We start from the raw sequence: 12770 nt of genomic DNA on the forward strand, positions 1-12770 counted from the left end.
AGAGTCTGCAATACCCCTAAGCAAGGGGCACCATGAATACCAAGGAGTGCTCCAAACAGGTCAGGGACAAAGTTGTGGAGAAGTACAGATCAGGGTTGGGTTATAAAAAAATATATCAGAAACGTTGAACATCCCATGGAGAACCTATAAATCATTATAAAATAATTGAAAGAATATGGCACCATGACAAACCTGCCAAGAGAGGGTCGCCCACCAAAACTTACAGACCAGGCAAGGATGGCATTAATCAGAGAGACAACAAAGACACCAAATGTAACCCTGAAGGAGCAGCAAAGCTCCACAGCGGAGATTGGAGTATCTGTCCACAGGGCCACTTTAAAGAGAATATGTTCCACCCAGACTGTTCTCCTGGAGTAGGATCTGGTGGGGATAGGGGTGGTTGGTTTTTGGGGTATAGTGGTGTATATGTGTAGGGTTAGATGGTGGTGCGATTTACTTTTCACTTCCCTTTTTAACACCTCTTTTTGTTGCAAAAGTGTAATTCACACTCCGACCTGTGACAGGCAGCAATACGCAACACAGCGTCTCGTCTGCCGGAAAATCACACAAAGACGTGACCAAGAAGAATTTCCAAGTTTGCGTTTTTATTGTTGTTACTGAAACCTTTATTAACACCCTGGAACTCAAAATATGACTAATTTAACTGCACAGCGTCACATATTTACCCCATGTAGTGTTTAATTCGCGTTGGAGACAGGTTGATACATGTTATCTAGGTAACGCTAGTTAGCTGCTAACAATGTCTAGCTGTATGGTTTTTCACACTCAAATAGCCTCCATCATGGAGGTGCTAGCGAATGCAGCCGTGGCAGAGATCTGTAAACTCGTAGACGACGACTATGCAGTGTTTCGTTTGGAAATAACTCAAAGCCAGAAAGAAAACAGGGGATTGCGGAGGAAACTACTGGAAATGAAAGTGGCACGGGAGCGCGCAGAGAGGACAACGCGAGAACGCGGCCTCGCCAGTCGTCCCAGTAGTGTCAAGATCCTCGATCGATACAGAGGAATGGCAAGAGGTACAGTACATTTAGCAGCAGGCCGAGACTTTGCGTCCCGTCCCCCTTTCCCCTCTGCACCCATAATTGGGTCTAGGATTTCTGGGGGGTTCCCCAAATTATTTAGCTATAATGTGCAAAGACACAATCATATTATAACCAGATTATTGTTTTACTGCATTTCTTAGTATTTAATCAATGAAAACAATGTGATGCATGGAACATCATAATAATTGATAACTTATTGATATGCTATTTATTTATGAGACGTGTTACCTTACATCCTTGCCAATTGTTGACAGTGACAATAAAACAAGTTTTGAGAATGACACAAATATAAATGTTCAGTCTGCTGTCTCAGTTTGTCTGATGGCAATTTGCATATACTCCAGAATGTCATGAAGAGTGATCAGATGAATTGCAATTAATTGCAAAGTCCCTCTTTGCCATGCAAATAAACTGAATCCCCAAAAAACATTTCCACTGCATTTCAGCCCTGCCACAAAAGGACCAGCTGACATCATGTCAGTGATTCTCTCGTTGACACAGGTGTGAGTGTTGACAAGGATAAGGTTGGAGATCACTCTGTCATGCTGACTGAGTTAAAATAACAGTCTGGAAGCATCAAAAGGAGGGTGGTGCTTGGAATCATTGTTCTTCCTCTGTCAACTGTGGTTACCTGCAAGGAAACACGTGCTGTCATCATTGCTTTGCAGAAAAAGGGCTTCACAGGCAAGGATATTACTGCCAGTAAGATTGCACCTAAATCAATCATTTATCGGATCTTCAAGTAGAGCGATTCAATTGTTGTGAAGAAGGCTTCAGGGCGCCCAAGAAAGTCCAGCAAGCGCCAGGACTGTCTCCTAAAGTTGATTCAGCTGCAGGATCGGGTCACCACCAGTACAGAGCTTGCTCAGGAATGGCTGCAGGCAGGTGTGCGTGCATCTGCACGCACAGTGAGGCAAAGACTTTTGGAGGATGACCTGGTGTCAAGAAGGGCAGCAAAGAAGCCACTTTTCTCCAGGAAAAACATCAGGGACAGACTGATATTTAGCAAAAGGTACAGGGATTGGACTGCTGAGGACTGGAGTAAAGTAATTTTCTCTGAATCCCCTTTCCAATTGTTTGGGGTGTCCGGAAAAAAAGCTTAGTACCAACACATCCTCCAAGAGCAACTTCTCCCAACCATCCAGGAACAGTTTGGTGACGAACAATTCCTTTTCCAGCATGATGGAGCACCTTGCCATAAGGCAAAGTGATAACTAAGTGGCTCGGGGAACAAAACATCGATATTTTGGGTCCATGGCCAGGAAACTCCCCAGACCTTAATCCCATTGAGAACTTGTGGTCAATCCTCAAGAGGCGGGTAGACAAACAAAACCCCACAAATTCTGACAAACTCCAAGCATTGATTATGCAAGAATGGGCTACCATCAGTCAGGATGTGGCCCAGAAGTTAATTGACAGTATGCCAGGGCGGATTGCAGAGGTCTTGAAAAAGAAGGGTCAACACTGCAAATATTGACTCTTTGCATCAACTTCATGTAATTGTCAATAAAAGCCTTTGACACTTATGAAATGCTTGTAATTATACTTCAGTATTCCATAGTAACATCTGACAAAAATATCTAAAGACACTGAAGCAGCAAACATTGAAAATGAAAACTTTTGGCCACGACTATACAATGTAGCCTTGAGCATTTACAGTATCTAACCTAACCACCACTTTTCCCCCACTTTCAGGTGAAGGACATCTCACTGGAGGCCACAGGAGCTTTGTGAAGCCAGCGGGACACAATACATGGAAAGATGACCAAACGATCACTGTTGATGAGGGGAGTGTAACCTCAACCCAGTACTTTATTGGGATCGAGGTTAGTGGTGCATAAAGAATGAGTTACTTTGTAAATCAAATGTGCCTGTTTATTTCAGTAGGGCTCCCCTCAGTTATTCACTTGCTGATATGTACAGTACATCCTCATTTACCTGTCATAGGGGAACTTGTGAGACTTCCCTACGAAGTACTGTTAATAACCCCTCTTATTGTGTCAGTCTGCAGATAAAGAGGCTGCAGGTCCTGGGGTCAAGCTGGAGAGGTTTGAAGGAGTGGAGGACCCACTGCACAACAGAGACATCCAGTCTGGAACGCCCCCTGTAGCCAATGAGGACCCCACCACCACCCCAGTGCAGTCCAGGACACAATGCCTCATCACGGAGGTCAGTGGAATGCCGAACGCCATCCTCAAGTCAGAGTCACACACGAAGACTTTAACTGTACACACAGGAGCTGACCACAGATCAAACCCAGAGAGACGCGGGTTTGGGAGACTGTGCTGTCATCCTACTGCCAGCTCAGAGTATTTACCGGTATTTCACCAGGGGACGGTTCATTCCTGTGGGGATGGTGATGGTGACGCATTCGACACTGGGGGTGATGATCCATCATGTTCTTACGCCACAGAGATGGACCCTATCAACATATCCTTGGGTTTAGAGACACAGACTGATCTGTCTAGAGGGGACTGGAACCGGTACAGTAGTAGTGTGTACTCTGAAGGGTGCCTAGATAAGAAAGGGGAGGGTCTGATTGTAGATGAAGTGACTGTGAAAGTGGAGGGTGACGTTCCTCCTACATGGAATGCAGATAGTCACCTAGGGGACGAAAACTCACAGGGCAGAGATTTATTTGATTACAGGGGAAACTTACAGACAAATCTAAATGTTGCCACCCACTCCCTTTTACACACGTTCAAGGATCGCGACCCAGAGTCCACTTCGATGGGGCCTTCCGATTCACATAGCCTCGTCCTTTTCGATCAGGTATTGAACTCAAACGACACGACTAGAGCCCAGGTTCAGGGAGGGTTAGCCACATCAGGCAATAGTAAAGAGAAGAGGTTCCTCTGCATGTTCTGTAACAAAGGCTTCAGCTGCCCCCAGAAGGTGGAGATCCACCGGAGGGTCCACACAGGGGAGAAACCGTTCAGTTGTCCCCAGTGTCACATGCGCTTCGCCCAGGCCTGCAGCCTGAAGAGGCACCAGAGGGTCCACACAGGGGAGAAACCCTACAGCTGCCCCCAGTGTGAGAAGAGGTTCTCTCGCCAGCACCAGCTGAAGACGCACCTGAAGGTCCACACGGGAGAAAGGCCATTTGCCTGTACGCACTGCGGGAAGCGGTTCTCAGAGAGGAGCTACCTCAGGATACACCAGCAGAAAAAACATTCCACTCTATAACATGAAAAGTAACCATTCCACTCGATAGCTTCTGATGTTTAGATGAAACCCTGCATTAAAGACAAAGATTAATTTGTTGTCAGCAGAAAAGACCCACGGATTCATTTGGTATAACGAGAGTTACAGATTTCAGTGTTGAATATTCCTCAGTAGAATATTGCATCCAAACATTGTGTGATATATAATGCATATACAGTGGGGCAAAAAAGTATTTAGTCAGCCACCAATTGTGCAAGTTCTCCCACTTAAAAAGATGAGGCCTGTAATTTTCATCATAGGTACACTTCAACTATGACAGACAAAATGAGAAAAACAACACGGACTTTCAACTCCCTCCAAAGATTTTCTATGGGGTTGAGATCTGGAGACTGGCTAGGCCACTCCAGGACCTTGAAATGCTTCTTACGAAGCCACTCCTTCGTTGCCCGGGCGGTGTGTTTGGGATCATTGTCATGCTGAAAGACCCAGCCACGTTTCATCTTCAATGCCCTTGCTGATGGAAGGAGGTTTTCACTCAAAGTCTCACGATACATGGCCCCATTCATTCTTTCCTTTACACGGATCAGTCGTCCTGGTCCCTTTGCAGAAAAACAGCCCCAAAGCATGATGTGTCCACCCCCATGCTTCACAGTAGGTATGGTGTTCTTTGGATGCAAACACGACAAGTTGAGTTTTTACCAAAAGTTACAGTGCCTTGCGAAAGTATTCGGCCCCTTTGAACTTTGCGACCTTTTGCCACATTTCAGGCTTCAAACATAAAGATATAAAACTGTATTTTTTGTGAAGAATCAACAACAAGTGGGACACAATCATGAAGTGGAACGACATTTATTGGATATTTCAAACTTTTTTAACAAATCAAAAACTGAAAAATTGGGCGTGCAAAATTATTCAGCCCCCTTAAGTTAATACTTTGTAGCGCCACCTTTTGCTGCGATTACAGCTGTAAGTCGCTTTGGGTATGTCTCTATCAGTTTTGCACATCGAGAGACTGACATTTTTTCCCATTCCTCCTTGCAAAACAGCTCGAGCTCAGTGAGGTTGGATGGAGAGCATTTGTGAACAGCAGTTTTCAGTTCTTTCCACAGATTCTCGATTGGATTCAGGTCTGGACTTTGACTTGGCCATTCTAACACCTGGATATGTTTATTTTTGAACCATTCCATTGTAGATTTAGCTTTATGTTTTGGATCATTGTCTTGTTGGAAGACAAATCTCCGTCCCAGTCTCAGGTCTTTTGCAGACTCCATCAGGTTTTCTTCCAGAATGGTCCTGTATTTGGCTCCATCCATCTTCCCATCAATTTTAACCATCTTCCCTGTCCCTGCTGAAGAAAAGCAGGCCCAAACCATGATGCTGCCACCACCATGTTTGACAGTGGGGATGGTGTGTTCAGCTGTGTTGCTTTTACGCCAAACATAACGTTTTGCATTGTTGCCAAAAAGTTCAATTTTGGTTTCATCTGACCAGAGCACCTTCTTCCAAATGTTTAGTGTGTCTCCCAGGTGGCTTGTGGCAAACTTTAAACAACACTTTTTATGGATATCTTTAAGAAATGGCTTTCTTCTTGCCACTATTCCATAAAGGCCAGATTTGTGCAATATACGACTGATTGTTGTCCTATGGACAGAGTCTCCCACCTCAGCAGTAGATCTCTGCAGTTCATCCAGAGTGATCATGGGCCTCTTGGCTGCATCTCTGATCAGTCTTCTCCTTGTATGAGCTGAAAGTTTAGATGGATGGCCAGGTCTTGGTAGATTTGCAGTGGTCTGATACTCCTTCCATTTCAATATTATCGCTTGCAAAGTGCTCCTTGGGATGTTTAAAGCTTGGGAAATCTTTTTGTATCCAAATCCGGCTTTAAACTTCTTCACAACAGTATCTCGGACCTGCCTGGTGTGTTCCTTGTTCTTCATGATGCTCTCTGCGCTTTTAACGGACCTCTGAGACTATCACAGTGCAGGTGCATTTATACGGAGACTTGATTACACACAGGTGGATTGTATTTATCATCATTAGTCATTTAGGTCAACATTGGATCATTCAGAGATCCTCACTGAACTTCTGGAGAGAGTTTGCTGCACTGAAAGTAAAGGGGCTGAATAATTTTGAGCGCCCAATTTTTCAGTTTTTGATTTGTTAAAAAAGTTTGAAATATCCAATAAATGTCGTTCCACTTCATGATTGTGTCCCACTTGTTGTTGATTCCTCACAAAAAAATACAGTTTTATATCTTTATGTTTGAAGCCTGAAATGTGGCAAAAGGTTGCAAAGTTCAAGGGGGCCGAATACTTTCGCAAGGCACTGTATATTTTGGTTTCATCTGATTATATGACATTCTCCCAATCTTCTTCTGGATCATCCAAATGGTCTCTAGCAAACTTCAGATGGGCCTGGACATGTACTGGCTTAAGCAGGGGGACACGTCTGGCACTGCAGGATTTGAGTCCCTGGCGGCGTAGTGTGTTACTGATGGTAGGCTTTGTTACTTTGGTCCCAGCTCTCTGCAGGTCATTCACTAGGTCCCCCCGTGTGGTTCTGGGATTTTTGCTCACCGTTCTTGTGATCATTTTGACCCCACGGGGTGAGATCTTGCGTGGAGCCCCAGATCGAGGGAGATTATCAGTGGTCTTGTATGTCTTCCATTTCCTAACAATTGCTCCCACAGTTGATTTCTTCAAACCAAGCTGCTTACCTATTGCAGATTCAGTCTTCCCAGCCTGGTGCAGGTCTATAATTTTGTTTCTGGTGTCCTTTGACAGCTCTTCGGTCTCGGCCATAGTGGAGTTTGGAGTGTGACTGTTTGAGGTTGTGGACAGGTGTCTTTTATACTGATAACAAGTTCAAACAGGTGCCATTAATACAGGTAACGAGTGGAGGACAGAGGAGCCTCTTAAAGAAGAAGTTACAGGTCTGTGAGAGCCAGAAATCTTGCTTGTTTGTAGGTGACCAAATACTTATTTTCCACCATAATTTGCAAATAAATTCATTAAAAATCCTACAATGTGATTTTCTGGATCTTTTTTCCTCATTTTGTCTGTCATAGTTGAAGTGTACCTATGATGAAAATTACAGGCCTCTCTCATCTTTAAGTGGGAGAACTTGCACAATTGGTGGCTGGCTAAATACTTTTTTTGCCCCACTGTATAAGCCTACAAAGTCTGCTACATATTTTGTTTGTACTGTATTCCATTCAATTACTATTTTTTTCCCAAGACACTTTTGATGAGAAAATGAATGCAGAATTTTTTTTGAGACGTATGTGTGGTTTTCATATGGTATATTTCAGACTTGTTTATGTTTAATAAACACAAAATGGGACTTTTCATTATAAGACTTTCATTGACTCTCTTTAGTAAATCTGATCTCACCCTATTCTGCATACACCTGCGCTTCATAACCAATATACACTTACTAAATATAGCTACAAATACCCATATAACTAACACCTACTGTACATCAAAATAGTTTAGTCAGGTTTGTCTGACTTTTGACTTATAGCTGACTCATATTTACCCACAACACATTTATGTCCACCATGATGGGCTTAACAACAACAATGAAATCATTCTGTAACTACAGTATAGGACTCAAACATAGTGGGGATGGGTAAACACTCCATGTTGAAATTGTGTTTATCTGTGTACGTACCTGAGGGAGTGTATGTCTGTGTAATCTGTAGCACCTGTCTCTTCCAGGAGGAGGAGGGTCCAGAGGTGCTGCTGGTGAAGGAGGAGGAGGGTCTGGGGAACCCTGAGGGGACCATGGTCATGGAGGACAACCAGACTACACCTCCTCCTGAACCCACAGAGGAACCAGCTGAGCAGCACAGGACCACACACAGTCTCACTGAGGTATGGATAAGGGCCAGTTCTTGATTAATTACTCATTGTCCAATCAGAAGATGCTCCATAGCAGGGTATTCATATCAGATTTCTTGATCCAACATCCTCTCACTCTGTATCTCTTACAGTCAGTAGACATGGATGATGGGAAGCCTGATCTGCTGCTGGTCAAAGAGGAGACAATAGAAGACAGACCAGAGAGCACTGACCTGCTGAGTGGACTAAAGATGGGGGAGCAAGGTAAGGGAGAAATACATATAACCTACATACAGTAATAGATCTACAATGGGAATAGTGATGCACCTGGCTATTATTGATGACAAAAAAAATCTAAATGTAGAGTTCTCTGCCATGTTTGTAAAGTCTATTTTCTAAACTCTTCCTGGAGGTGGTTGGCTGGAGGATAACAGAGGCGACTGGGCGGCCATATTGGATTACCATACGAGTGCAGCCAAGGGCCCAGGGGACAACATCACCGAGCAAGCCGGCACCAAAGGCAACATAGTGGAGGTCAGTGGATGGGACAGCGTCCTCAACTCTGGGCTGGTGAACAACACTGTTAACCACAACCAGAAACAGACTGACGAACACAAAACAACAACCAAACTTAGTCTCCATGACAACAGATTAGCTGAGAACAGGGCGAGGTGTAGATTTGGTCTGCAGAGACAGGGAGGTGTCCATATGCAGCGGAAGAGAACAGACACAGACTGGGCTAGCGATGCTCAATCCTGCTCCTATAGTTGTGATTCAGAGAGACTGATGGTGCCTCAGGTTAACCCCCTAACAGGTGCTGCCTTCAGCCTGCCTTCTATAGGATCTACTATCAACTGGAACATGGATCTATCAACTGGAACATGGACCCTGCAACAACACAGACACTCCCTGGCCTTCATCCTCCTCACACTCTCCTAATGTTAAACCAGACCTCAGACAAGCCCATTGACAAATTACAGTAGTAGTGCTATCAGAAAATATAGTGGCAAGGAGAAGCGCATCCTGTGTTCGTTCTGTGGGAAAGCCTTCAGTTTCCCCAAGCAGGTGGAGATCCACCAGAGGATGGACAAGGGGGAGAAACCATTCGGCTGCCACCTGTGCCAGGCCAGTTTACCAGACACATCCAACCTGAAGAGGCACCAGAGGGTCCACACAGGGGAGAAATCCTACAGCTGCCCCCACTGTGAGAAGAGGTTCTCCCACCAGCACCATCTGAAGATCCACCTGAAGGTCCACAAGGGAGAGAGGCCGTTCGCCTGTACACACTGCAGGAAGAGGTTCTCAGAGAGGAGCTATCTCAGGATACACCAGCAGAAAATGCACACGGCCCATGTAATATAGTATTAGTTTGTAATGAATTCTGTTGGTTTTGTAGGTAGTAGGGAAGTGAGGAAATAATGTGTATGATGAGGCAGAGTAGATGATATGGTGATGGTTGGTGTGATGGTGTCTGTAAAAATGCTTCACTGATGAAAAGTGAGAACCTTGTCCTGTTTGATGCTGTTGTTTATAGTGAAATACCAAGTGTCTTATTACATTTTTCCCTCAAAATATTTAAAAATGTATTCTATCAAAGTGAAGGTTCTAGATTTAACTGTATGACCATTTATTTAGTTGAACTGAATTACAAAATTGATAGACAATTTTTTAAATAATTGCAGCGACTGAGTTTCCCTTATCTCAGTGGAACAAAACATTATAATTTTTTTTTAATCAACACATATGGACATTATTTATATTTATGTATTTATAATACACTCCAATGGCTCCAAAGTTGCAAGTTCAAATCCCCGAGCTGACAAGGTACAAATCTGTCGTTCTGCCCCTGAACAGGCAGTTAACCCACTGTTCCTAGGCCGTCATTGAAAATAAGAATTTGTTCTTAACTGACTTGCCTAGTAAAATAAAGGTAAAATAAAAATAAATACAAATTGTTAGGTACTTGAATCCCAGTGTTTGATATGGGATAGACTGTGGTAAACATTTTATAATGTCATATTTTTGTGTGTACCGCAAAGTTTATGTAAAACGTTATACTTTTCTGTTCAATTTGTGTTTAAAGTCTGCAGTCCATGAGGACCTGCTGATATCCGGTGTTGCTGGCTGGAAATACTGGACCTCTGAGGTGGCTGGTCACAAACCATGGCCCCGGATCAGAACCATAGATCAGGGGCCATCACTCTTCCTTCCAGAGTCGGAACAAGGACCGAACAACGAGGGACAGAGACTCCACCACCACACAAAACACAACCAGTGGACAAGTGGACTGAACAACCTCAGTCGTGGTGGTCATCAGAGAGATAGAGGCTCCAGTCAGGGATCCAGTCTGCAGCCCAGACCCTTCTCTTCACAGTCTCAGTGCAGGGATGAAGCAGGGCCTGGGGCTGATAGAGATAGACCCTCCTGTTCCTATGATACAAACACCACGATGAACAGAGCAGGTCTTCCTGGGCTTCAGCCTTCACAGAGAGTGGTGGGAGACTCCCCTGGTGGTAGTCTATCAGGAAATCTGTCTTCTCCTTCAGAGTCTCCTCTAATGCCTGGTGACTGGGTTCATAGAAAGCCTGGACCTGGGTCTAGCCTTCCTCAGTTACCTCATGGTTACCCCACTAATACAGACAAGGTCAGGATGGACGTTCACCACAAGAGGTACCTAGCCTATAACACAGCACACAATCCCAACAACACCCAAACAATGGCTAGAGGTCAAGGAGGGAGCTCAAAGACTAACCACTTGAGGGTGGTCGCTCCTGCTTCTACCTCCTCTGGTGTCATTGGGTCACAACGTGGGAGGCCGAGCGTTAGGACAGACGCTGACAAGCTTTACTCCTGCTCCACATGTGGGAAGTGCTTTGCTGAGGCAAACTATGTGAAGGAGCACCAGACCGTTCACACCAAGGAGAGGCCCTTCAAGTGCAAACTATGTTACAAGAGCTTCTCCTTCCGGAGTAGCCTTATCAGACATAGGAGCGTCCACAATGTGGAGAAATCGGAGCAGTGTGGCTAGAGAGGGCTCCCGAGTGGCGCAGCGGTCTAAAGCACTGCATCTCAGTGCTAGAGGCATCACTACAGACCCTGGTTTGATTCCAGGCTCTATCACAACCGGCCGTGATTGGGAGGCCCATACGGCGGCGCACAATTGGCCGAGCGTCGTCCGGGTTGGGATTTGGCCGGGGTAGGCAGTCATTGTAAATAAGAATTTGTTCTTAACTGACTTGCCTAGTTAAATAAATAAAAATTTGAAGATGTACACAGGGGACCATACTTTAGCTATCATGTGAAGTGACCTGGAGTAAGAGCAGTGGCGTTCTGGAGGTGGGCAGAACGCCAGTGGGCAATTAGTATACTCACTTCTTAATCCCCACGATGCATATCAAAGTAGTGTAGTGGAGGTATACACTGTGTCAATGTTTATCTTACAATGTTGCTAAACTATTATTTCATCACATTTTCGCAATGTGCACACAGTGTTAGGCCTATGCGCAAATGATTCAAAATGCAATTTGTGGGAAAAGAACTTTGTGCAATCGTGAGGAAGAAAATTGGCTACTTCAAAATGGAGATAGGCTCGGATACAGTGATGAGGCCTCTTTCCATCTACGTTTTGGCCTGACTGTGAAAGATCAATATGGATTCTATTATTTTAGGTCATTTAGAGTGTATGTCACTTTCACATTAAATTAATTACACAGGGCACCTTTTCTTCCTGTTTGGGATTTTTTTTGGCACCACTTCACCACTGGGTAAGAGGACAATTAACCACTCATTAACCTTTTGTTAATTTGTCATTTGAAATAGGATTGTGTAAGTACCTGTTTTTAGAGAGACAGTACCTAGGCAAGAACAACCTAGACTAGAACAAGGACAGTTGAATATTTACCTTACTGAGGTGACGTAGATGGAATAAAGTCATTCTATTATTTTCTACTCTATTGTTGCTAACACACTTTTCTTTCTAAACAAGTCTGCTCTCAGCTTGAAAGATACTGATCATAGGAGATGTGGGGCTCTATTTCCGGCTGGCATTATGGCAGGGCAAGTACAGGTTAGTTTGCAATTTCAGTATGTAAAAACTGACACTGGCATTTTCCAACACATGCGCAAGGTTCAGCAATTGACCTGACTAATCTCAGCTCACTAGCTCTGAGGTGGGAGGAGTGGCAATATTTAAGGTGTGTCCTTGAAAAGGTGCAAAAGTGACACTTTCATGCAGCGCATATCGAGACATTTAAGACCAATGAAAAGCAGGTCTTAGTTGTAACTCACTTGGTAATGGCATGGATTTTGTGAGCGGAAGTGCAACTTATCCAGCCGTGACACAGATTGCATTTATACTCATGGAACAAGAGACGATACGTGCTTTTTATGCCGGTAACTTTTAATAACTAAATTATTTTTCATTTGGTTGAAATGGATTAAAAACCAAGCATAATAGCCTCTCTTCCCTTCAATGAAGGTTGGAGGTTAAAGTGCAGGCTGTCAGCTTTAATTTGTATTTTCACCCATATTGAGTGAACCGTTTAGCTCTGAAATCTCCACCGAAGAAAGATGATACCGGAGTTTCCCAAGAATCAGTGGGTGCAAACCATTAAAAATAAGTCCAGAAATGTATGAAGTAACTGCAAAATTTCCCTTTAAAGGGGCAATCTGCAGTTTCTACATACATTTTTGTTCTCAT

At 44.1% G+C, this 12770-nt stretch overlaps 1 protein-coding gene across 1 annotated transcript; it reads left to right on the forward strand.

Moving 5' to 3' along the window:
• The first annotated feature begins 505 nt into the window (after positions 1–505).
• Positions 506–11786, forward strand: LOC110534690 (uncharacterized). The gene is made up of 7 exons (XM_021619620.3): positions 506–1037; positions 2760–2890; positions 3069–3233; positions 7949–8104; positions 8224–8335; positions 8484–8605; positions 10155–11786. The coding sequence occupies exons 1-7, from the start codon at positions 761–763 to the stop codon at positions 11097–11099; spliced, it is 1908 nt and encodes a 635-aa protein (XP_021475295.3). The 5' UTR covers positions 506–760; the 3' UTR covers positions 11100–11786.
• Positions 11787–12770: the final 984 nt, after the last annotated feature.

This window comes from Oncorhynchus mykiss, chromosome 10 (genome assembly GCF_057628025.1).
Source record: "Oncorhynchus mykiss isolate SJ-2025 chromosome 10, ASM5762802v1, whole genome shotgun sequence".
Lineage (NCBI taxonomy): Eukaryota > Metazoa > Chordata > Actinopteri > Salmoniformes > Salmonidae > Oncorhynchus > Oncorhynchus mykiss.

What these genes read in the sequence shown, in the direction of transcription:
- LOC110534690 (XM_021619620.3), top strand. Translation starts at nt 761, where the DNA reads ATGTCTAGCTGTATGGTTTTTCACACTCAAATAGCCTCCATCATGGAG. An exon ending in ATACAGAGGAATGGCAAGAG is followed by an intron (nt 1,038 to 2,759) that starts GTACAGTACATT and finishes CCCCACTTTCAG; the next exon opens with GTGAAGGACATCTCACTGGA. An exon ending in CACAATGCCTCATCACGGAG is followed by an intron (nt 3,234 to 7,948) that starts GTCAGTGGAATG and finishes TGTCTCTTCCAG; the next exon opens with GAGGAGGAGGGTCCAGAGGT.